At 48.2% G+C, this 24,221-nt stretch overlaps 10 protein-coding genes across 10 annotated transcripts; 4 read left to right on the top strand and 6 right to left on the bottom strand.

Annotated features, from left to right (window-relative positions):
- Positions 1–500: 500 nt before the first annotated feature.
- FOBCDRAFT_197454 (activator 1 subunit 3) lies at positions 501–3,791 on the bottom strand (the record flags this gene model as incomplete). Its single annotated transcript, XM_031174495.3, has 6 exons — positions 501–1,514; positions 1,624–1,799; positions 1,897–2,160; positions 2,579–2,905; positions 2,958–3,607; positions 3,658–3,791. 6 exons carry the CDS (start codon positions 3,789–3,791, stop codon positions 501–503), a joined length of 2,565 nt encoding a protein of 854 aa, XP_031051280.2.
- A 351-nt stretch (positions 3,792–4,142) lies between these two features.
- FOBCDRAFT_215989 (phosphatidic acid phosphatase type 2/haloperoxidase) lies at positions 4,143–6,612 on the bottom strand. Its single transcript, XM_031174492.3, has 4 exons — positions 6,159–6,612; positions 5,883–6,099; positions 4,496–5,757; positions 4,143–4,438 (listed from the first exon to the last, which is right to left on the bottom strand). The coding sequence occupies exons 1-4, from the start codon at positions 6,298–6,300 to the stop codon at positions 4,359–4,361; spliced, it is 1,701 nt and encodes a 566-aa protein (XP_031051277.2). The 5' UTR covers positions 6,301–6,612; the 3' UTR covers positions 4,143–4,358.
- An 850-nt stretch (positions 6,613–7,462) lies between these two features.
- Positions 7,463–8,289, top strand: FOBCDRAFT_269824 (uncharacterized protein; the record flags this gene model as incomplete). Its single annotated transcript, XM_031174489.3, has 3 exons — positions 7,463–7,889; positions 7,948–8,034; positions 8,126–8,289. The coding sequence occupies 3 exons, from the start codon at positions 7,463–7,465 to the stop codon at positions 8,287–8,289; spliced, it is 678 nt and encodes a 225-aa protein (XP_031051274.3).
- A 234-nt stretch (positions 8,290–8,523) lies between these two features.
- Positions 8,524–11,013, bottom strand: FOBCDRAFT_269823 (uncharacterized protein; the record flags this gene model as incomplete). The annotated part of the gene is made up of 7 exons (XM_031174484.2): positions 8,524–8,806; positions 8,854–8,938; positions 8,997–9,848; positions 9,897–9,958; positions 10,008–10,369; positions 10,422–10,592; positions 10,771–11,013. The coding sequence occupies 7 exons, from the start codon at positions 11,011–11,013 to the stop codon at positions 8,524–8,526; spliced, it is 2,058 nt and encodes a 685-aa protein (XP_031051269.2).
- Positions 11,014–11,827: 814 nt separating this feature from the next.
- On the top strand, positions 11,828–13,277 carry FOBCDRAFT_18128 (uncharacterized protein). Its single transcript, XM_059608569.1, has 4 exons — positions 11,828–12,393; positions 12,456–12,610; positions 12,669–13,026; positions 13,080–13,277. Exons 1-4 carry the CDS (start codon positions 11,982–11,984, stop codon positions 13,097–13,099), a joined length of 945 nt encoding a protein of 314 aa, XP_059464227.1. The 5' UTR covers positions 11,828–11,981; the 3' UTR covers positions 13,100–13,277.
- A 72-nt stretch (positions 13,278–13,349) lies between these two features.
- FOBCDRAFT_18122 (DNA polymerase delta, subunit 4-domain-containing protein) lies at positions 13,350–14,383 on the bottom strand. Its single transcript, XM_031174482.3, has 2 exons — positions 13,674–14,383; positions 13,350–13,625 (listed from the first exon to the last, which is right to left on the bottom strand). Exons 1-2 carry the CDS (start codon positions 14,112–14,114, stop codon positions 13,455–13,457), a joined length of 612 nt encoding a protein of 203 aa, XP_031051267.1. The 5' UTR covers positions 14,115–14,383; the 3' UTR covers positions 13,350–13,454.
- A 118-nt stretch (positions 14,384–14,501) lies between these two features.
- On the bottom strand, positions 14,502–16,051 carry FOBCDRAFT_215976 (WD40-repeat-containing domain protein). The gene is made up of 4 exons (XM_059609424.1): positions 15,907–16,051; positions 15,817–15,853; positions 15,198–15,743; positions 14,502–15,140 (listed from the first exon to the last, which is right to left on the bottom strand). The coding sequence occupies exons 1-4, from the start codon at positions 15,907–15,909 to the stop codon at positions 14,770–14,772; spliced, it is 957 nt and encodes a 318-aa protein (XP_059466808.1). The 5' UTR covers positions 15,910–16,051; the 3' UTR covers positions 14,502–14,769.
- A 53-nt stretch (positions 16,052–16,104) lies between these two features.
- On the bottom strand, positions 16,105–17,051 carry FOBCDRAFT_215974 (uncharacterized protein). Its single transcript, XM_059609423.1, has 2 exons — positions 16,503–17,051; positions 16,105–16,445 (listed from the first exon to the last, which is right to left on the bottom strand). Exons 1-2 carry the CDS (start codon positions 16,810–16,812, stop codon positions 16,396–16,398), a joined length of 360 nt encoding a protein of 119 aa, XP_059466807.1. The 5' UTR covers positions 16,813–17,051; the 3' UTR covers positions 16,105–16,395.
- A 192-nt stretch (positions 17,052–17,243) lies between these two features.
- Positions 17,244–18,803, top strand: FOBCDRAFT_18111 (septin CDC10). Its single transcript, XM_031174480.3, has 3 exons — positions 17,244–17,600; positions 17,719–18,281; positions 18,337–18,803. The coding sequence occupies exons 1-3, from the start codon at positions 17,480–17,482 to the stop codon at positions 18,667–18,669; spliced, it is 1,017 nt and encodes a 338-aa protein (XP_031051265.2). The 5' UTR covers positions 17,244–17,479; the 3' UTR covers positions 18,670–18,803.
- Positions 18,804–21,298: 2,495 nt separating this feature from the next.
- FOBCDRAFT_18103 (Glucanosyltransferase-domain-containing protein) lies at positions 21,299–23,472 on the top strand. Its single transcript, XM_031174479.3, has 3 exons — positions 21,299–21,629; positions 21,705–22,004; positions 22,057–23,472. The coding sequence occupies exons 1-3, from the start codon at positions 21,624–21,626 to the stop codon at positions 23,212–23,214; spliced, it is 1,464 nt and encodes a 487-aa protein (XP_031051264.1). The 5' UTR covers positions 21,299–21,623; the 3' UTR covers positions 23,215–23,472.
- The last annotated feature ends 749 nt before the right edge of the window (positions 23,473–24,221 follow it).

Genomic DNA, 24,221 nt, shown 5'->3' with positions numbered 1-24,221 from the left:
GTTCTCGCTTTTCACCTCTCCTGATGGGCCCCTATCTTTCCGCTCACCCTTTAGCCCATCACTTTTTCTCTTTTCCTGCAGGGCGAAGGGGCGTTATTGTGTTTTCTCTACTTTAAACTGTTGTTGTCAAGTCACTTGGGACTCAAGAACATGGAGCATCATTCAGCGACTTGCCATCTTGTTTCTATGGCCGTTTTAGGGATGGTCTCATGGGTTCTCATGACATGTGTCAGACAAAGTCTTTTGTTGGTTTTGGCCATAATTAATATGCGTTGGCTGGATTGTGTACAAATTATTTGTTCCGTATTTGCAATTCCACTATAACAACTGTGTCAATTACCCCCGTTTTCATATTTTCGTGTGGCATCTCACACTATTGGACGTCTCATAGATGTTTGTTATTATCCCCGAGATGCCAGTTACAGATCTGATTCGTAACATAAAAGCATTTTTCGTTCTCGCTTCACTACGGCTGCAAAAACCAGGTGAAATATACTGAATTAGCTTCCCAGAAAGCTCCTTGACATGTTACGCGACAATTGCGAGCTCATTGCATCAAGCTTGGCTGCAACAAGAATACATTCAACACCCCTGCCGTTTGGTGCGTTCTGAATGCGTAACCTCCATTGCCCTGTCGTGACAACCCACTCCTCATCGCCTGAGTCACCATCTGCTCGCTTTCGCTTCCGGGGATATTCGTTTGTGGAAGATTCGGACGCCGCGGCATTGATGAAATCCTCGAGATAGTCCTTCCCATCTAGAATAATGGCTGATTCGGGCTCGAGGGCTATACGGACAAGATCTTCCTTTAATAGTGCATTTCCGAGGTTTGTCAACTGTCCATGGTTGGTGAGATGTTCAGTTTTGATCGCCTGGGAAAAGTTTAGCTTTGACGAGACAAGCTCAAACAACTTCGCAACTCGTGCTTTGGTGTCCCTGAAGAACTCCGCCCTAGCATTACTTCCTGAGAAATGAAGCTTTGTTGTTTCGCCGCCAATTTCGAGGACCAGCTCAGCAGGCTTCTCGTCCACATAAGGTCGAGCGTATTGCACAAAGCCGGTCAACGGGTCTGTATTGCTAATAAAGACACTAACGCCACTCTTCTGTATGTTCTCAAGACGAAGGACAATCTCATCACGTCTCGTGGCTTGATTGTAACTTAGCGAATGCGGGATAAGGCGCTGCTCGAGGCCCTTAAAATGGAAGTAGCGCGCATCGCTGAGGAGATCCTGGCGGTGGGCTTCATCACGTATTCGAATAGGATATCCTCGGAGAAAGTGTAGGAGCTCAGCAAATGTATCAGCGCTGCGCTTCGGAACCGAAGGAGGGAGGATCGAGGGTGGACGGATAAGGCCTTCGCGGTCAATGCCAGGGAAGAGATCGTCCGGGCGTGAGAAGAAAGCAGCGAAGCCGAGGGAGAAGTAGTTCGGAGAATTTCCTGGGTCGTTGAAGATCTCACGAGGAATCTGAAACTCGCGATGGCCGATGGAGATAAAGATACTCTCCTCGTAGAGCTGAGAGATTAGTTTGGGCACTGTATACCCGAAATGTCAGTTCAGAATTTGGGTCGCAAGATGGAGGCGACCAACAGCTATAGAATTGCGCATCTGAAAACAGACGCACAAAGTGCTCGCCGTCGCGAGGCTGAACATGGTAGCCCTGAAGATGGAGAGAGATATCGCGAAAGATGACTGGGTCGCGATCAATGTAGAGCGTTCGGATAGCCGAGCTCGACTCGTCGTTTCGTTCCTTTGCCGATTCCAACTGGCAAACGAAGTATTGGGAGAAGTATGAAGGTGCTGCGAGGCGTTAGTCAAGAACTATGAGATAGACAGTTGCACCAGCGCAATGCGACAAGTCAGTTGTCGCAAAGAGAGCCGTGAAGTCAAGACTCACCGTCAGAGGATAACGATGCCCCGGAGAGCTTAAACAATTCGCTGCCGATTTGAATTGGGAATACGCGCTCATGAGGGAGAATAAGCGGGATCCGAGAGACGTTGCGCTCTGACAGTGGCTCAACAGTTAAATTTCCAGCATCAGAGGAAGCGATTGAGGTCATTGTAGCCGTAATTGTATGGCGGTCTTGCTGATCTTTCAAACGTACAGCGATTTCTCGGTGAAATGCGACAGCAAGTTCACAAATACAATGCCTCTTGGGCCCTGGAAAGTTGAAGTCGCAGCGGACCGTTTTAACGTTGATAAGCTACCGTTAAGGTGTAAATTTATCCGGTGACAGCTCTGAGCTTACACGAGGGTTGCATGAGCTTGCGCCACTAGACATGGATAGTGGCTGACAGATACATTATTAACAACCTTACAAAGTTGCGGCGCCTGGGTTTAAAATCGTTGCGATGATGCTTAATTGGTTCCATCTATGTTCTTTAAAAAGGCTTTTGATGCTTGTAGCACAGTTAACCGTCGTGTAACATCGTACGAATATTCAGCCTTCAATGTCAATCAACTCGTTACGTCCTTGTGCAGACGCTCGGTATCCCGTAGAGATTCTGAAATTATCGGCTCATCAACTCAACTCCGTTTCGGACAACTCCAACGACTGCCCCAGTCTGGATCAACTCACTGCCTCCACCGGCGACTCTATGCTCGATATTGGCGAGACCATCCAGCCAGGTGATCATGACCTCAGGACCAACCTCTAGTTTCACTAACTCCTCGGAGAGCGCTGTGATAATATCCGCCAGCGCAAGACCTCGCGACACCTTGAGAGCGTTGATAGTGTTTAGACAACTTGTGACATCCGATGTCTTAAGCAGCGTCGACACAATCTCTTTGATGGCATCAGGTGGGGGTGCCGCGATGCAGTTATAAATAGTCTCCGTTGTGATATTTTCGCGTTCAATTTCGCTGTCAGGCACTTTGGGTGCATCCTTCGCTCGCAATGGTGTACCTGAGCCTCTGTTAGCGCTTGCTTTGGGAAAGACGAATGCATGCAGACTCACTTGATGCGTGACAGGCCTGTAGAACGTTCAGTGCTCTTCGCATATCACCCTTGCTTAGCTTCACCAACGCATCAACCGCCTCTCCGCCAATCCTAACATGCTCCTCCTCCACCACCTTGTCAACTAGCACCCTAATATCGCCCTCCTTTAACGGACTGAAGCGGAACCGTGTGCATCGACTCAGAAGCGCTGGGCTAAGCTTGTGGGAATAGTTTGCAATGATACAGAACCGTGTGTTGGTGGTGTACTTCTCCATTATTCGTCGTAGAGCCATCTGGGCTGTGCTCGTCATAGCATCAGCCTCATCCAGAACAATGAGCTTAAATCCAGCCATCGAGTTGCCTGAGCGGGCAGATGCACCACCCATGGAGAAGATCTGTTTGGTACTGGCAAATGTCTTGATCTGCTCTCGCACTACATCGATACCACGGTCATCTGAGGCATTGAGTTCGAGAACCATTTGGCGCATGTTCGCAGCTCCATAGATACGACGAGCAAGGGCCAGAATTGTCGACGTCTTTCCAGTACCTGGAGGACCGTAGAGGAGTAGATGAGGAAGACGGTTCTGGTCGATGAATTTGTTGATAGTGGCGAGGATATCTTGATGGCCCGAGACGTCGTCGAGGGTATTTGGGCGGTACTTTTCAACCCTGAGCTCCGTTAATCCTGATCTTTGATGACGTTTCTTACAAGCACCTACCAAGGGAGACTATCCTCAGCCTCAACTGGCAGATTGGCAGCACTTCGCTTGCCTTGCTTGGCTTCGGAGGAAAATATCACATCTTTGCTGACAACGGGGACATCAACGTCCATCTCATCCCCAATATCGGACATATTTGCGCTTGTTTTTTGTTGTTTTCGGTCTTTGCAGTTCCTTTAGTGATGGATGGTTTTCCGGGGTTGCTCGTCCCGTTCAATTCTTGAGCTTGTTGCGCTGTATGGAAGTTTGAATGTTGAGGTCAGTGAGGGACACGCGCTAGGTTACACCTAAACGCGTCTAAGCGTGTCATTCAATTAAGACCCTTGCACATAGCAACGGCCAATCACAAGGGCGAAATCGTCAACTTCACACTTCCACTTACACCCTGTAGAGTATCACTATTCCTTCAGACGTCAGTACATCTTTTTGAACGGTATTGTTTCCAAATAAAAGGTCGTTATAGCACTGATTCGGATATACTATGGTGAATACAACTCAGTATCAATTGCAACTCTAAAGTTGTCTAGAGATATATCACCCAGAGAAACCCGAAGGTGACATAACCAATAAACCATTCCAGCGCCCATCATTCATCACCCTATATGGTCATTAAAAAGAAGAGTATCTAATTGTATCCTGGAGGCCACTAGAAAATAATACAAGGCGGTGACCTCTCTTGTCTCATTTCATCTCATCACTCATCATTCACGTAACTGATTCGTCCCCAAGCCCACAATCTCAAACATTATGGGGATAATAGCCACCGCAAACCAAGCAATGCCTACCACATCAGTCAGCAAACCATTTCTCTGGTCAGGAAAAGATTTCAGACACTTACCAGTGTAAACCACGAGCTTAGTTACGACCTCGACGTCGTATCGCACACGAGGTTTGATTAATTGCGAGAACATCTCCCGCTCTCCCAATCCGTCCTCGGTGCCCGTAACAAAGATCTCGACCCGATCATCATCGGCGGCCGGTGTTGTCACAACCTCGCCGGTTCCCATCATCTGCTCGAACTCGACGATTCGGTTTGCCTGTGCACCAGACGCCTGAGCTCCCTTGCCAGAATAGTCCTCATGCGTGGTCTGGAGCTCCAGGTTGCTTGACTTGCTCTTCAAGCTATGGTTACTGCTGACACTCTCGCGTCGCTTGCGCTCTCTATACGCCAAGGTCTCGTATGCATCTGCGGCACTCTGAGGACCAATCGACACAGAGCGACCTCGGGTGGTAGGGTTTCGGATACTCTCGACCATGCGTGGGAAGTCGGAGGGCGAAGGGAAAAGAGTATCGATACGAGAGCCTGTTGGTACAGTCTTGTACTTACTAGCAGGCGTGAAGAATCGTCGAGGCATGTTCACGCCAACCTGTTCAAATATTCGGAATAAATGAGGCAAAAGCTTAAGCAGTAGAGGCTTCATCGTCTCGCGCCACGCAAAGACGACAAGAACGCCGAAGACGATCCTAGCCACGTTGGCAGCCAATCCCAAGTGCGTAATATCCACCGATCCTCCACCATGCGCATGAGTCTCCCAAGGATCCAACGCAATCTTGCCGTACGTCCAAGTGCCAAACTCGAGACCAATGACAACACCAGCAAAGGCAACACTGTCATCGTAACATGGACAATCGTCTGCCGGCTCAGGATGAATGCGCACCAGTACAAGGATAATCAAGGCAGCTACGAGAGGCGCAGCCCAAGAGCTGGAGTGCATATATTCATCCAGGGGAGGTCCGTAGTAGAATTCGAGCAGAGAAATAGCGGCACCCATGATAGACCCTACAATTACGTCGAGGAAGCCATGCATGCCACAGTATAAGCGCCCAAATATGATCGAAGCAGCGTAGAAGTATGAGAGACATTCGAGTGCGAACTTGGTGGTTGGAGCTAGCGTATTATCGGGACTGCGTAGTATCAGAAGCGCATAGACAGCGACAGATACGGCATTGGCGCTATGGGTCGAAGGGAACCCATATTCGAGGGCTGCAGAACCAGACATTGTGATTCGGTGCAAAGGAGGCGAAAGTGGTCGCGGGAGAGAGTAGAAGTCCTTGATAAAGCCTGTCCAGAAGACACCGAGCGCAAGAATATGCACAAGTCTACACGATGAAGCATGTCAGTACCTGTCAAATCCTGTAATATCGAGATTTGTTACTGCAACAGCAGCGCAACATCATGCGGCGCGGCGCAGCGTATGTAGACGATAGAACATGGTGTGACTTACCCCTTGCCAAATGCTGCATAACCACACCAGAAGCAGATGGGTAATCCGATCATGAAGAAGGTATGGGTTCCGAGGTTGGCAGTAATGGCGAAGTAGCTATCGAGAGCTGGAGTCCGTAACTTCTCTTGCATCCACGCAAGGTAGGGTGTCTCCCAGCGGATCAGAGGCAGCATCTGTTGGCGTAGATTGTAACGCCATTTCGGCAGGGCGCGCTTGTCTGCGAGAAGAGCAATCAGCAAAGCGCGCGACGCGAGAGAGGTCGATATTGAGGCGTACAGTGATCGAGACTTCTCAGTCCGGCATCGGGAACGTCGTCGCCTTTGGCAGAGCCGTTTGTCGTAGGCAGAACCGTCGTGGTCGTGGTGGCATCGGGAATGTTGGCGCTCAACGGCGGGGCATCGCGTTGAGGGCCGCTCATGGTTTTACGGCGAAAGTAAAAGTAAGAGATACGTCAATTGTGACGAGTACAAGATCCAATACGACGACGAAACATTGAAGTCAAAGAAGACCCGATAAGGAATGTCGTGAGCCTGAGTGCGGCCTTGGGCTTCAATGGACAGAAGCCCTGCTGAGAATGTAGTTGCAGTGTAGTAGTTTAGTGGGAATAGTTAACCAACGATGGAAGCGGCGGGAGTTTGATCAAGTGGAGCTTTGCACTATGTTACATGAACAGAACCAGACCAGCAGAGGCCAAGGTTCAAGTGTAGAAGGCAGGTAGCTGGTCAGCTATTTGTATATGTATCGGGTAAGGAACAACAATGGTCAATTGATCCTTGTCGTGGGAGAAAAGGGTCAGATTAGGTAGATATTTGTCCGCCATCATCTTGTTTGACTGTTCATCGAAGTCCGCTGCGTTTGGCTTCAACCCTTGGCACTCGCAGAGGACAGCAAGACAAGGCGGCCAAAGAGCCACACAAAATCAGGGTTTAATCAACGGATCGGTTACCTCGCTAACTTAAAACTTCGCGGTTCTCCTCTTCAGTCCCCTGTTGATACCCCAGAAGCGAAACCCATCGTGGAAGCTGATGAGATGCACTAACAAGAAAGCCACTGGTTCATAGGCAGGGGGTTCTGGTCTTGTAGATATTTACAAAGGCCAACATGGGCATACTCATAGTTACAGGGAAAACGTCTTGGGTGTGTGCAACAAAGCAATTGCTACTAGGAGACGAATATCGGCCATGACATACAGCCAGCCAGGAACCGATTGCTTGGTCAGGGGTGCTTCGATGGTATTGTCTGGGGCTATAAAAAAAAAACCAAACAGTCGTACAGTGTGGCAATGACATCGGTGCTGCATGGGAGGTTGGCTAATTAAGCATACAATTGAAAAGCTGAAAATATTCGGCTCGCAACGATCAAAAGCAACCTGGAGAATAAGGAAAATGAAAATAAATTATAAAACATATTCATTTTACAGTACATCGTGGATTTCGATGTATACAGCTTTATCGTAAAGTAAAAAGTCGGGCCTTGGTCTCCATCCAAGTTAATATTTACAGACTCGACTTCAAATTTCATCACCACATCAAACTCACTATCTGTAAACCACCTCACACATCCCGCCTCCACCACCGCCCATGTCCTTCTCTCTCCGCGGTAAACATGCCATCGTGGTCGGAGGTACCGGTACGCTGGGCTTCCGTATCGCGAGCGCACTTGCAGACCGCGGCTCTGTTGTAACCATCATGAGCCGTAATGCCGTTGATGATCGCCAAGTCCTTGAGCCCAGACTCAAACCTTTTGAGCCTCTCCCGTACAGAGAGGACTTCGACGGCGGGAGACGCCCAACAGAGCACCAGTTCAAACGCCTGGATGTCCAAAGGGGAGACATTTTCAAGGGTCTATTTCCCACTCTGGGTCCCGTTGATGTCCTCGTCAACTGCGCTGGCACCAGTCAAGCGTCAGCTCTCAAGAGGACCGGCGAAGAGGAAATTCAACGGATCCTTAACCTCAACCTCCGGGCGACTATCCTCGCCTCTAAATATGCCAAATTAACCAATCATGGTGTGTCCCACCAGACAGTTACTTATCTTCGATAACATCTTCTCACATGTGCTCATAGGATGCATCATCAATGTTTCAAGTCTTATGGCTACCAAAATGGGTGCTGGTGCTACAGTATACGCCGCTTCAAAGGCTGGTGTCATTGGTACGTTCGTGATATATCCCTAATCTTATGCTAATGAATCCCACATTATTTTACATGCCAAAAAGAACCTGCTGACTCCATATCGTCGCAGCTTTCACCCGTGCCCTAGCCCTTGAGTATAAAAGTCGCTCTATCCGCGTCAACACATTGCTACCGGGTTGGATACAGAGTCCAATGTGGAATGGTGAGTCTCCCCTTCCTGCGCCTTCAATCCCTGGCGCCTATCACCCTTGCGAAGACGAAAGCCAATGTTAATGTACAATGCCCTGTTTTAGAACTTACTGAGACTGCTCGAGAGGCTTACCTCAAGCAGTGTCCCTTGGGTCGTTTGGGAACGCCCGATGAGGTAGCCGACGCTGCCATGTTTTTGATAACCAACCGCTTCGCCAACAATTGCGTGCTGAACCTGGATGGTGGCTTAAGCGCCAACTAGTAAAGCCATGGTTCCTAGGATATACGCATCGTCCTTTTAACCCCTTGAATTACCCTTCAATCGTCAATGACGATAGCGCCGCCGGCGGCCCGACTTTGGACTTCATCCACATCTACAATATCGGTTCCGGATTCGGTGATCTTGAGTTTCTTGAGAGGTGGTTCACCGTCCTCTCCATGCGGTCTCTTGATACCCTTCGGCTCGGCACTAACGGCCTGCTCATCGTTGAGTTCTCCATTGCCATTCGCGGCGACTGGCTGGAGCTTCTTTGGTCGACGTGGAATCTCAGGGATCTCTGAGAATGTAGCCTTAACCGGTTTCTCGTCTTCTTTCAATGTACTATAAATTGTAAGCCTAGTTCAATAACAACAGAGACAAGGACAAACCCTTCTTGGACATTGATAACCACATTGACGAGCGTGTCTTCGTCGTCCTGGTCGATGACAGTCAAGAATGAGTCCTTCTTGATACCTAGTAGTTTTGTCAGTCCTCCACGAGCAATTCATTTGTCCTTTCAATGAGGCCTTACCAAGATCAGTCAGCTTTTTGGGTAGATTCTCGTCGTCGCCGTCTTCAAAACATTCAACCAAGGTTCCTATGTCATTGTTCACGACAAACTCCTTGCCTTCAAATCCCAGTTTTGACATGACGATGTCATCAACGAGATCCTTGAGAGTCGCCCGAGACAGGTCTGCAACAATACTTGTGAAGTAAACACTACATACGGGGCATTCGGGATTTGGCTCTCTGGACCTATCAGGGGCCAGAAGTCGAGCTGGGGCAAAGGGGGTCAAGAAGACCTCCTTGGACTGTGCATACTCGCCTTTCAAAACTTTGAAAGACTGAAGAACACAAAGACCAGCGACGATTGCGTTTGTTGTGGCAATAGCTGGAATAATGTTACCTGCCATCTGTTTGGTATCGAACCGAGACTTCTTGTCAATTCCAAAAATTGTTGAGCGAATGTTGGCACTTGCTGTCACAAAGTCAAGGGTATCAATATCATCCTTGTCAAATGTGATTGTGGGGTCGGGGTCTTCAGGTTTTTTGTTCTTCTTGAGCTCAAGAATTCGCTTGCTTAGTCGGTCAAGACTGTCATTGAAGACCACTAGGCTCTCTTCCAGGGACCAAACCCGCTGATCGTCATTCAGAATCTTGTCCTTGTTGGCGATAGCCTCGCCAGCCTGCGCGAGAATGGTCTGATATTGAAGGGGCTCGGGAGCTCGCCGGGATGTCCACATGCCCTCCACGGAGCGTAGTCGCTCAATGTCGGCGTTGAACACCTTGTCGAATAGCATCTGAGGGAACTTGGACGTGCCAGTAGCATCCCGAATCATCTTGAGAGCTTCAGACTCTTTCTTCAACTCTTCAATCTCTTTGGCTGGCTCTTGTCAGTATGTGCTGCCCCTTAACACAGCATCTCACTTACCGTTGTCGGCATCAGTTGAGTGGTCAAATGCGGCCTGATCTTCACTTGTGCCAAATATCTCACTAAATTCTTTGTTAGCAATCTTTCACAAGTCGATATCTGTATACATACTTAAGCAGATAGCTTTTACCCCAGACAATGCAGTGGATGGGTTGACTGGGGGTGCTTCGAATTGTACACACAGGGAAAGACTTGGGTGCTTCCTTGGGAGTACAGTCGTAGCATGCAGTAACGCCTTTTTTGATAACCTGCACCTGGCCATTGAATCCAGTGGTGCCACTCTCGATCAGGGGTACATCAGCTGCCAGGCACATCTTATTGACGTGCCTGCGCGCTTCGAGGTTATCCAGAGCATTGAAAGCAATGCGGAATTGCTGGAACCAGGTCACAGTGAATTCGTCATCCTTGATATTGGCATGGTGTGCGACAATTTTGACATTGGGATTAAACCGTTCTGCTGCCTCCTTAGCCACCTGCGCGCTGATTAGTATCTAACCAAACTCCATCTTGGGCAGAATGACGCACTAGAGCCTTGGATTTTTTTATGTGTTCGTGACGGAAAAGAAACTGTCGGTTCAGGTTCGAAAGGTCGATGGTATCGAGGTCTACAATATGTATTTCGCCAAAGCCTGTGAGGACGAGGTTCTTGAGCAACTCGCATCCAATTCCGCCAGCACCAACCATGAGCACACGAGCCTGCGCGATCCAAGTTAGCATACCCACAATGATAAGAAGTGGTCGAGCAAGATCGCCATGTCGCATCGCATACAGTCCAGTCCTAGATACATCGCTCCTGAAGCGTCAGATCGCCTTGGATCCTGGTGCGAGATCAAGGCTGAGAGGCGATATTTAGTTCCATGCATAAGAAACGTACCTGCTTGACAGAGGTATTGAGTGATGCGCCTAGCGACTGCTGGTTATGTCGGTCACGCGTCATGGCCAGCGTGCGTCTTGGGGATGCGTTCTCGGATGGAGCAGTTTTCTTTTGCTGCTGCTCTTGCTGTCGTTGTACTTGTGTTTGTATTTGGGGTTGCTGCGTAGAAGCTGGAGCAACAGCTGGAGCTGCAGCCGCATTCTGTGTCTGGGCCGGAGCCTGATCGGCGCTTGTCGCATTCATGGTTATAGTGATCGCCTTCTACACGCGGAAACGGGATCGAAAGAGTGGAATAGCCCGATCCGAGGGCTGCGCATCAAGGTCGAGTCGGTGCGCTTGTTGGTGAAGAATGTCGCGATCAGTTGAAGGTGGAAAGGTTGAATAGGATGTTAGTGGTCAGAGAGCTAAGATAGAGCACTCAGCAGGGGAGCGGCGTTGCAGGGCGACCAATCGGACGGGCCTATCACAGAGCTTCGAGCTTCTAAAGCCGGGAATTCTTGGTGTCAAGGCTTAATGGATTGGGCTCCACTGTGTACCTAGGTTGTCAATGAGCACACCACTAACCATCACAACTGGAGGTCCTCGAAGAGCAAGAAAACCTCACACCTTTACATAGGATACTGAAATAAACTCACTAAAAGACTCCTCAGTTCCTGCTAGCCCAACTGAGTCATTTTATCACTTAATATCAAGGTTATAGGTTGCTTGCCTCCCCCTAGAAGGCTTGACTTTTTAGCACTCTGACTATTTGTTACTGATGGGTTGGGTGGGATGGTGACGTGCAGATGGACATGCAAGGACAATGAGTGCCTACCTACCAGCACTCCAACAAAAGGGTGTTACCAAGTCATCCATTTAGTGAATATCATGTGAATCGCTTGCCTCCAGAAGCATTTGACTATTCACTAACCATCATACAATTCCTTCCTTTGCCGTGTTTCGGCCATGGCAAGCTGCAAGGGACGAATAATACACTGGGCTGTCGGTAGCAGTTATGCGACCGCGGGACCGCTCCCGGGCCAAAAAAAAAAAAAATTAAAAAAAATTAAGGGATCTGGATACTCGACTCGGCCTTGAAAGTCTAGCTGAATCATACAAAGAAAACTGTCCGCCATTGTCACTCTTTGCTTTTTTTTTCTCCTCTACGCTTTCTCATTTTCGCTTGGCTCATTCTCCTTTTCCCTGACGTGTAACAACCCATTTCTCTAGCGATGTCTGACGACGAGGTTGACACCGAACTCTTGGAACTCCTCCGCCAACACCTTCAGGGGAAGATCGATATCCAGGAGGAGCCCGAGACAGGCGTCCTCGAGAGCGCTGAATATGTCTACGACAGTTGCATTGATGTTGCCGTTGACATGCGTGCCTCTAAAAAGGCAGCGGAGAGCATTTACGAGCAAATGCAACAGAAGAGTTACTCAACTGCCACCTGGTCAGAGCATGAACTTCACCCCAAGGCCAAGGACGAAACTACTGTCAACTTCATTTTTACTATGGACTTGCTAAACTTTTCTTTCTGGTCTGAGCTGCCTGATGATGAACGCTTTGCTATTGAGTATCGCGGGAAAAGATGGACTGGTTATTGGAGTTTGGTGGCAGCTCTCCAAAGAGCAATTGATGAAGGTCAGTTATCATTTTTCACGATGACTCACGCATAGCAAGCTAATACTTCGCCTCACTAAAAGGCATTCCTATCACAGATCCTTTCTACTGGAAGAACGAAGAAGAGTGTACCCTGGAATCCCTCACACATGTTTTCCGGTCATGCACAGAAGAGGAAATTCCCCTCCTTGAGGAACGCTTAGACTGCCTCCGAGAAGCTGGCCAGGTTCTCTTCAAGGTAAGCCAGAACAACGTCAATCCTGACATTTACTAGTAATTCTGACCACATATACCAGCACTACGATGGCTCTGTTGCAGAGCTCATTTACGCTGCTGACGGTTCTGCGGCACGCCTAGTGAACTTGCTAGCGCAGGATTTTGACTGCTTCCGTGATGAGCATCGTTTCGAGGATGGCAAGATGATTCGGTTGATGAAGAGAGCACAAATCCTCGTTGCGGATCTTTGGGCATGCTTCAACGGCGCGTCATACGGCGAATTTCGAGACATCGATAAGATCACCATGTTTGCAGATTATCGTATCCCTCAAATTTTGATGACTATGGGCGCCTTGTATTGTTCTCCAACAGTTGCAGCTGCCATCAAGGACAAGAAGATGATAGAGAGCGGATGTTCATGGGAGCTACAAATACGAGGTAAGTCATTCAAACTGCAGTCTTATTCTTTTACTGAACAAATTAGCTTGCAGTATCTGGTGTGTTGAGCTGATTCGACGAGAGATTCTGCGTCAACACCCTGACGCTCATGTCAACGCCATCCTAATAGACTTTTTCCTCTATGACAGTATGAAGGAACTAGAAGCGGCGGGTAAGGAGCCCATTCCGCATCATCGGACAAGGAGTATTTGGTACTAGATGGAGGCCGCGAGGCCTGTTCCCTCTAGATTTTTTTGTGTGTTTTGAGAGCCAAGTTTAGATCATAGATTTCTTATTCGACGAGCTCTTTATGTGCTTATCGGATAATTGAGACAGCAAATAAAGCCACACCGGCACCTGAATATCATTCCCTCAAACACCTTACTCCGTAAACAGCCTCTGGTGACCAAATAACAGGCGGAGACATTTCAGGCCCCTACAGCAGTCGAATTGAGGATCTCATCCATGTGAGCCGTTTCGACTTTATCGTTACCCTTTCTTTCTTCCTTGAGAAGAACAGCGAGGACTTCAACCGGAGGATTAAGACCCAGACGTTCAGCTCGTTTCCAGCGCTTAATGCGAGGCATGCCTATACAGGGCTGTGCGGGTTAGCTACGGCGAATCCATGATAGCTCAAGCCCACTTACACCATATTGTGAGCTGACATCGAAATATCGAAGAACCTTCTCACTCAAAGATACACCTTGCTGGTGCAATCGCGGCGTAGTCCATTGGTCTTCAATGGACTTCCAGTACTTCTTGATCTGTGCGTCTGTGACTTTCTCTGCTTGCAGCTCCAATTCAGACTTCGCAGGTTCTGGGACTACCTCAGTCTCTGTCGCTGCCTCAACTTCTTCTTCCTTATCAACTTCTATGGACTCATGGTCGTTGACAACAATATCTTCAACTTCACGCTGTGTAGCATGCTGGCTGGGGTCGAGCTTTGTGATCGAAGCAGAGATGGCAGACTTCTTGGCGCTTTTGGGTACTGGTTTGGTGACTTTGTTTGAGAAACTCAGAGTAGACTGTCCCTTGGCTGGCAGGCCCCTGCTGCGAGTGCTGGCAGCGGATCGTCGAGTTGTGGGCATAGTGGGCTCAGCTCCTAAAACGAGATGGCGCTGCTGAATGCTGAGGATGACGCTTGATGAATTGTAAGTGAAATCTATAGAGCTGTAAACAGGCGCTGGCTGGTGCTGAAGAGTAAAACAAGTTGCAAGCTTAACGGTTAACGTTGAGAGAACGGATGCTTTATGGTGAGTGATGATGATCGAAATGTGAGGTCGTTTATTGACCACAGGTACAGGGTCAGCGACTAGGTTGGGTGGCTCTAATGGGAAGGCTGGAAGGGACCAAATGCATGACGTGCAAGCCTTAAGATTGGCAGGACAACGCGAACTTAAGCGCGGGATCACGTGCGTTACATCATACTCTGTAACACTGATTATTGGCGCAGTTTCATGGCGAAGCAAGTCTCTGTTTCGAATGACATGAATTAGCAATGATCCTTATTTAAACTCACAACAGCCCAGGCCGGTCAATTAGGTACTGCTAGAATTCCTGGTCTTATCCTCAGCTTGTGGATTTCATTGCAACCGACTTATCGTATTGATGCCATCAAGTTCACATATACAAGCTGTTAGTCAAACATGATAATATGAGCTTGTGATGTCAATCTTTTCTGGCTTTGTCTTGGTGATCGAATTGTCTCATCACCGAGAGCTTCCCATTTCTATTATACCATGATCAACCACCAGTAGCCTCTCGATAGAACGAAAGGCTCCTGTTTGCGCCAGCAGTGCAGAACATCTCGCTTCTGACAGTCTTCGGTAGCCACTTTACAGACCAAAGAGCTTTGTCCGTCTCACTATGGGTTGCCACACACGCGCTTCGCTCAATTGACCATACCTTGACCTTTCCATCCATTGAACCACTTAGCAGGTACTCTCCAGTATCGCTCCAGTCGAGTGATGTGATCCACGAAGAGTGTCCAGTCAGGTTCCCAACATGTTCTCCGTGTTTCATGTCGTAGAGTGCAATGATTCCAGCGTCACCTGCTGCAGCAAGTCGAGTGTTACCAGGAGAAAAGGTAACTGATCGTACAGGCTTTGCGAGACCTGATAGCACATACATGTCAGCAAAATAATATGTAAAAGGTGTGCGAGGCAACCTACCAGATAATGAGTACAGGACTCTTCCTGTATCATTGTTGAAAATGTAGACAGATCCATTCTGGTGGCCGCTGGCAGTGTATTTCCCATCCCGGCTCAAGTCCACTGACATGCCAAAGCTACCAGATCCAGCACTTCCGGTTTCGTACTCACGAATCTTGGGCTTCTTCTCATCCATAACATCCCAGACGTTGACTCGGCCATCGTTGGTAGTAGTAGCAAGGTAAGATCCATTCTCACTCAATGCCATAGCCCAGGCTTCGCCAGGCTTAGATGAAGATCCTGTAATCTCGCCATTCAAACTCCATTCGCCAGTGTCGCTGTCGACTTTCCAAATTTTCACCTCGCCGCCAAATCCAGCACTCGCTGCGACGTTGCCATTCCGTGAGGTGCACACGTGATGACACCCCAGCTTGTGTGCATCTGAGATGGACTGCTTGAGTGGGAACGAAGGATCAGTTGTGTCATGAATGTGAAGCGTAGAAGATCCACTGCCTGATATCACAGCTTTAGATGTCGTCGCAATGGAAAAGATGTCGGTGATGTGGGCTATACACTTTTAGTAAACTGCGTTCAAGCTCTGCTTCATTGATTCACCCCGCGGCGGGGAGGTCAAGCTCACCATTATCCACGGTATGCGTGGTCAAATATTGTTTCGACTAGTGAAATTAGTTACCTTTCTATCAATGGCTGGGTCTCCGGTCGGGCTTACCATCTCTCCCACGCCGTGTCAGATGTCGTGCTTCTCTCGCTCTTCAATATGACGTTGTATGAATGAAAGTGCTTGGCTTGGACTGAACTGCGGATGTATGCAAGTGGTCTTGGTGGGGCAACACAGGGTCATAAATATAAAGCTCCAAATCAAGACAAAACATTCAAGATATACCTACCTTAGGTAGGTATGAACCAATACGGCAACTCCTAGTTGACCATTCACCAAATTTTATTAATAGGTAGGATATCACACTATACTCTTGCATACTAAAACCATGTTGCTTCAGATGTTATATACATAGAGTTAAAACACAGTTCTCATTTAGATCTTCGAGCTGCCAGAATATTATCATGGGAGTTAAAACTTTTACATAGTATATTGTTCATATTCATACAAGGCTCAAACTAAGCCAAAACGCCCATGGTATGCATGATTCCGTGGTGACTATACAGTGGTAAATCATCAATGTTCCATATCCTTTTCTCTTTAGATCGACCTATCATTAGGGTAGTCCTGACGCCAAATTTGTCTCATTTCTATAGTTTGTTAGATTGCGATATGGCCTCGATTATATCAAGAGGGTAACAATATACCTTCTAAGCAGGTTTGGCATAATCGGTGTGTACGCTTGGGTTGACCACATCCGGGACATTTGCACAAATTGTTCACATCCTTCAGCGCCTTGCCCGCCATTTGTCTGTGTCGTTTTCTCGAATGGGAGACCTTGTTCTTAGGTACCGCTCGTAGCACAGACTCCCAGATATCATCGATAGTGGGGAGGTTTAAGGAAACGCCAGGGATCGCAATCGACAACGACGGGAAGAGCTTCTGGGTGAACTGGCGAAAAGACACCGCAGATAGTACGGTCGGAGAGTAGATTCGGGGGAGAAGCGCAGCAGCCATCTTCACAGAGAGACGTTAATGGGCTTGAAGAAGATGAACGATATATCGGCTTTGGTGGTCTAGTCCCAGTCGAAGTTCCAAGGCCGGTGCCGGGGTCTTTGAAACGAAACGAATTGAATTGATAAATGTCTCAGTACTTCGATGGTGAGTGATTGTTCCCTGATAGAGCTGAAGCGTCTATAGGTCGTCGGGCTCGAATTGGGGTCGCGATGATCAAAATGCGCAAGGCTCCAAATTCCAGCTCAAAAGTCTGATGGCCTGGGCTATCTCGAAATGCCGCCAGCCAATCATCAGCTAACCGACGCACTGACCTACTTGAACCAATGAGAAGCTCGAAACGCGCTTTCCCCCTTTCTTTGGGACCCTGGACCTCCCTGACACCTCCCTTCCAGTAGGGAAATTGTTTGCTAAGGTGGCAGGAAGCCCAGTGCCCGAAAAGTTCCCCCTAGGATCGGTTTCCACGCCGCCTCTCCTAAACCTCCAACTCCCAGCTTCGCTACATCTTCAGGCGTCACTTTGACCTTGCCAACTGTTCGCGCTCGTGTTGACCTTAGTTGCTTCGAGTCCAGTCTTTCTTTCTTGGAATATTCACAACATTCCCGAGCTCTACTCTTACCTTCGCTCACCGTTTTAATCGAACACTTCTCTCCCGTACGAGTTATTCAAGATGGCTGCCGCTCCCTCCAACACTATCTATCCTCAGAGCCATGTCGGTTTCGACAGCATCACTTCTCAGATTGAGAAGAAGCTCTTGAAGCGCGGTTTCCAATTCAACGTCATCTGTGTTGGTAAGTGACGACTCTGTTTCGATTGTCCCTATGGTTTAACCTGCCATGGTGTGATTGCTCGCAGCCCGACTGCCCGTCTGCATTAAGTTTCTATACTAACATGTCTTGCGCATTGTAGGTCAGACCGGCATGGGCAAGTCAACGCTCATCAACACCATCTTCGCTTCTCACCTGATCGACTCCAAGGGTCGCTTCCAGCCCGACGAGCCTATCCGCCAGACCACTGAGATCCAGGCCGTTTCTCACAACATTGAGGAGAACGGTGTCCGACTTAGACTAAACATTGTCGATACTCCCGGTTACGGTGACCTTGTCAACAACGACCGCTGTTGGGACCCCATCGTCAAGTACATCAAGGATCAGCACTCCGCGTACTTGCGCAAGGAGCTCACAGCACAGCGAGAGCGCTACATCCAGGATACCCGTATCCACTGCTGTCTCTTTTTCATCCAGCCATCGGGTCACTCTCTCAAGCCCATTGATATTGTCGTCTTGAAGAAGCTGTCTGATGTTGTTAACGTGGTGCCTGTCATTGCCAAGGCCGACACCCTGACCGTTGAGGAGCGTCAGGAGTTCAAGGAGCGCATCAAGGAGGAGTTTGCTTTCCACAACCTTAAGATGTACCCCTATGATAACGAGGAGTTTGATGATGAGGAGCGTGCTCTGAACGGTCAGATCAAGGTTTGTCTACGTCGCTCGAGTTGAATTGGATTGTGCACATACTAATACGTAATAGAATCTTGTTCCTTTCGCTGTTGTCGGTTCCGAGAAGTCGATCATCGTCAATGGTAAGCAGGTCCGCGGCCGCCAGAACCGATGGGGAGTCATCAACGTTGAGGACGAGACTCACTGCGAATTTGTCTACCTCCGAGACTTCCTTCTCCGAACGCACCTCCAGGACCTTATCGAGACCACCTCTCAGATCCATTACGAGACCTTCCGTGCCAAGCAACTGCTGGCCCTGAAGGAGAGCAGTGCTCACGGTGGGGCTAGCAGCCGACCCATCAGCCCTGCCGCTGACCGCGAGTTGAGCCGAAACTCGCAACGAATGACGATGAACGGCTACTAGGCTGTCTTTTGTTTTTGAAGTTGTGCTGGCGATGGAGCAACGGCGTCTCTGGGCAGCTCGATAGCCCGCATTTGTTACGACCCTCCATATCTTTCACGGCCTGATGTAGAGCAACTCAAAAGTAAATGCTTTGTCAGGAGGGGTTCGCTGGTCGACTTGACCGTAATAGAACCAAGGCCTCTTACATCATTTCGATGACATCGGCATGCGAGCAAGGACAGGGGTAGAATGTTTCGAGGTCCAAAATGAGACAGGAACTGGTCGAATATGACCAGGCTCTTCCTAGCTGCGTACCATTTGACATTTCTACCCGTCAGTCCATATCGAAGCTGTACACGACTTTCTTCTTTTTCTTTCAGTGTTACCCCGGAGAGCTATTTGGCCTTTTTCTATGCTTTAATAAGACCGATTACCCCATACTCTAATCTAGAGTTAGTTTCCTGCCTACATAGTGTATCAATTCCCTTGGAGTTTCTGACGAACTTGTTGTGCCCAATGAAAATGGATTGTGACTTCGAATGCATTTGCCTGGATCCGTGAAGTCCTTATAACCTTCTCTTGGTGGATGTTGGCGTGATATGGCATATCTTAAACTTCGGTAAATCCCAGTTATCTGTAGAATCCTATTGCTCTTGTTGGTCTATGGCATCGTCACCGAGCCATCGCATTCGATCATTGTAAAATGTAGCTACATGGAATTCCATGAGCATAGGGTAGCCTGAATATTATAGGTCGAAGATATAATGAAGGTAGATGCCTATGAAGCCCAAAGCTCCTCTTGGAAAGCTGGTTTTGTTCCGGTTTTCTGGTAGAGTCCTGTCTTTATCCTTCGTCTATGTACTCTGAAGCAATGGTAAATGTTTATCTTGTGTCTCTGGTTGGCCAATATTGAAGTAGTGTTTTCCAGCCAACTATGATGAACAGAAATGGAGGCATACTCCGCACCGTGGAGATACAGAACATAGCTCATTGCTCAACTTATATTTCATGAGCTGATGACATCAAGTATAGGTGGGCCTCCGCCCAAAGATCAACTGCCCGAGTATTAGGACCTCATACTGCGCGATAAGCTACCATACATAGAAATCGATGATCTCTACGGTACCAACGACCATGGTATGAGACTCCGGTCACGAGGCATCACGGAAGACTTGATCAATGACATAGAAGCCCTTTGAAGCGTCGCCCTGAGTTAAGTGCTACTCGTGACCGAGTATGTATGATACGTTCCATGACTGGGGCATCTTCATTAGGTATGACATGTGGTTTCCAGGTGAGCTCCTGTTATACCATTGGCTGCAGGACTGCATCCCTAGACGACAACAGTGTAAGTCAAATTCCCACGCTCACTTGTCCCCATTGATGGCCAAACTGGTATCACTACTCTGCATTTCAACCCACTGTTTAGCTGCAAACATCCGGTGACCCAAAGTATACTACAACTGTAAGCAGCACGATTCATTTTAGGGAGCAAAGGTAAAGATCGCCTATGGTTTACCGACATAGCTCCCTGTTAGCATGGCGATATTGATGCCAAGAAAAACGCTGTTACAGTCAAAGCTGCCAGTAATTTAACTTCTGTAACTAGAGATTGCAGTGGTGCAAGGATGTTGAGCGACAAGCGCACATTTAAAACGTGGTGGGACCGTTCAGGAAACCCTTCAACGGTCATTTGTCATTGAGCAACAGTGAATGGTTGATCGAACCAGATCAGATCTGAGTGGTTTAAGTGGCTTGACAAGCAGATCTGATTCACCAATGGCTGTTGAGCGTCCCGTATCTTTTTTTTTTTGACTTTGATATCTGTCTTATGTACAGTCTCAGATTCCTTCTGTTTTGTCCACCCATTCCCGTCAACCTGCCTTCGAGACCCCGTTCTCATCGTTCAGTCGCCGAATCTAGACTGCAAACAGTAAAGTGAGTTCCCCATCCAGCGCCAACGAACCCCGGCAACGACTCGACTAGGTCGGGGACCCTTGTAAACACAAGGGTCCTGTAATTCTTCAGTTGCTCGTTCGGGCCAAGAATAATGAGTGAGTTAGATGACTTGCAATTGATGTTGATTGATTATCATTCCTCTCACCTTCTGAGATGATACAATGACATCTATCTAGTACTACCTTAGTACGGTACTGTTTGCTATCCATATTGGAGACCTCGTATAGAGCATTCTAAACCAAACACTTAACTTGTTTACGTATCTTGGCTTGAAGCTTGGCTTCTGCCGGAATCTGATCTATTCATGCTAAAGCCAAAATGCCATGGCCGGTCTCCCGATAGTGGTGTAATAGACTGCAGTCTGCAAACGGTCCAGGCTTGCGGCGTTGATGTCTTGTGTTTATTGTTGATTTTGATGGGATCTATGCACCAATCCCCTTTCCATCAATTAAATGCTTGGCCTCGGTATCCTTTCTTATTTGAGCTTGCCTCTTCCGCTGCCCTGGGATTTCGTCTGAATCTAGATCGTACTGCACCTGCTCATATCTGTTCCCGTCTAATCTTCTCGTTTGGTTGTTGCATGCCTGTAACACTTCCGCCTCCACATTGAAGCAGTATTTGCTGGTTGACCCATCACTGTCAGTCGCTGACATTTATCCTAACCTTCTCCCACTTCCACTCTTACTCTCCTCCTCCACCACGTTGCTTGCTCTTTCTTCCAACCCCATACGCTCCTTCTTCGCCAAGCGATTGTTCTCGAATTGTGGTCCTTTCGCTTCTTATCGCTCTTTCTCATCGAGATCGGTTCATTTCGTGCCTTGATTTTTACCTACTACCTAAGGTTCTCCTTGTTCATCCTCGCTCTCCTCACCAGCACCATCAGTCAACAACGCAACCTTTTGCTGTAAATTAAGCTGTTTGCGTTGCGTTCTTCCAGGTCTACAATCGACTCTTGCACTATTACCACGACTTTTGAGAAAAGCCAATACAGAAAGATTCAGTAGCACGTTATCGCTATGCTTGTATGTCCACTCACCTCGCGCCACTGTACATGGCGCATTACCATTCGATACACCACATATTGACATGCGTACTAGATCAAAGCCGCCCTCATGGCCCTTGGGGCCGCGGTTGTCGGCGCCGTGCCTCCTCTGGAGATCAAGGGAGCTGACTTCATCAACCCCGAGACTGGCGACAAATTCCAGATTGTTGGTATGGCCTACCAACCTGGAGGCAGTGCCGGTTACGATCCTTCCAGCGGAAGAGATCCTCTCAGTCACAAAGACGAATGCATGCGAGATGCTGCTCTCATGCAGATTCTTGGTATCAATGCGATCCGTGTTTACAACCTGGATCCTAACATCAACCATGATGAGTGCGCTAGTATTTTCAATGCTGTAAGTGATCTGGCTCAGCCTACGTGGGTGATGATCTAACATACTTTGTTAGGCCGGCATGTACATGATGATTGATGTCAACTCTCCTCTGCCTGGTGAGGCTCTTCACTCGGAGAAGCCATGGGAGAGTTACTACACAGCCTACCTTAACCGCACCTTTGCCATCACCGAGGCTTTTGGCAACTACCCAAATACCCTTCTATTCTTCTCCGCCAACGAGGTCATCAACAACCAGGCCACTGCTGAGTTTGCCCCTCAGTATATCCGTGCTGTCACCCGCGATCTCAAAAACTACATCAAGAACAACTTGAAGCGCCAAATTCCTGTTGGCTATTCCGCCGCTGACGTCCGCGATGTTCTGTGGGATACTTGGAACTACCTTCAGTGCGCCGATTCGGAGGACAAGGGTGATATGAGTCGTGCTGACCTCTTTGCGCTCAACTCTTACTCATGGTGTGGACCTGAGGCCACCTTTGAGACTTCTTCTTACGACGATCTTGTTGCTGGCTTCAACTCAACCTCTATCCCGATCTTCTTCAGTGAGTATGGGTGCAACAAACCTCAACCTCGTTACTGGAACGAGACTCAAGCCATGTACGGAGACGAAATGACCCCGGTCTTCTCGGGTGGCGTCGTGTACGAGTATACTGAGGAGGACAACAACTATGGCCTCGTCAAGATTACTGGAGACAAGCTTCGCATTCTCGGAGACTTCAACCGCCTCAAGAACCAGTTTGCTAGGATTAACTGGAAGGAGGTCCAATCTCAGCCTGCAAGCAAGAGCTCTCCGAAGGCTCCGGCTTGTAAGGCTAGCATCATCGAGGATAGCGGTTTCGACAACAACTTTACTCTTCCAACTATCCCTGACGATGCACAAAAGCTGGTCGACAACGGTATTAAGAACAAGCCTAGCGGAAAGATCATCGATATCTCGGACTGGAACGTCAAGCTTGATGTCAGTAACGCTGATGGCAGTGCTATGAAGAATCTTAAGGTCATTCCCCTGAAGGACGACGAGTCCAATGCGTCTGGTAAGAACGACGCAGACACAGGGAGCGAGACTACCGATGACAATAACAGTACCAACACCGACAACAGCACCAACTCAAATGGTGGAGATGCCAAGGATGATGAGGATGCTGCTATTCTTAACCGCCCTTTGGCTTGGGCTATGGCCCTACCTTTGGCCGCCATGGTGTTTGCGCTTTAGGGGCCTGTCTGGAACAGGCACAAGAAGCAAGCGGAAAACAAATAATGTGCTGCATTTGGTACTTAGAACGGGAAGTCATAACACGTTTGATTTCTTTAGATACGAAAAGTATACGATACCACCCGCCCCACCATCTGGTGACATGACGACTACTTCTCAGGCTCAGATTCTGAGCCTGCTCACTGGAAGGTTCTTGAGATCCTCTCGATTTGAGCTTTTTATACAGATACACTGTTTGTTATTGACTTAAGAATTACATGGACTTAATTGCTCGGGATTGCACAACTCTGCCAGGCTGTGGCATGTGAAAGTAACTGAACAGTAGGGCATACTAAATGTCAAGTTCCCAATGCCATCAGTACTTGGTCGACTCAGCATTATCATATCCTGCCGCCATTTTGATCATCGTGCCTCTATTGCCCAGTATCTGCATACACATGAAAGAGGCAGTACAATTCCTTTCCTATTGCCCTCTTCAACATGAACCGCAAAAAACATTACTGCACAGCACACATTTACACCTATGCCTATAGATCTCCTTCGAGGCGATTTCTCCGTACCCTTATTGGATGTGTTGAAAGACGTCGGGTTTTCATCAATTCGCCCTGATGCTACTTTTTCAAACAAGACTCTGCCTTGATGTCATTCTACGCGGTTCGAGTCTCTCCTCGATTACGACAGACAATATGATTAGACATTCCCCTCTAGATATAGAAAGATACAACGAACCCAATAAATCAATCTGGCTTGGTCAACAATAGGAAGACAAACTATGGAAGAAAACCGCACGTAAGCGGATGATACATTGAAATGTATTTAATATCCATGCAACATCAATGGAGCTTGCAACACAGCATCTTATACATAAGCATCTTGGATAACCAAGAGGCTCATCAAATCCATAAGTGTCATCAGATCTATTAGCTTTCTTTCCGTTATAGCTCAAATACTGCCGTACACGGCTTGTTCGACCATTTTTGGTCCCAAGCCCCAAGAATTGCATCGCA

The sequence above is a fragment of the Fusarium oxysporum genome, chromosome II (genome assembly GCF_013085055.1).
Source record: "Fusarium oxysporum Fo47 chromosome II, complete sequence".
NCBI lineage: Eukaryota > Fungi > Ascomycota > Sordariomycetes > Hypocreales > Nectriaceae > Fusarium > Fusarium oxysporum.
The sequence above is the reverse complement of the archived record's forward strand: the minus strand, read 5'-3'. Positions and strand labels throughout refer to the sequence as shown.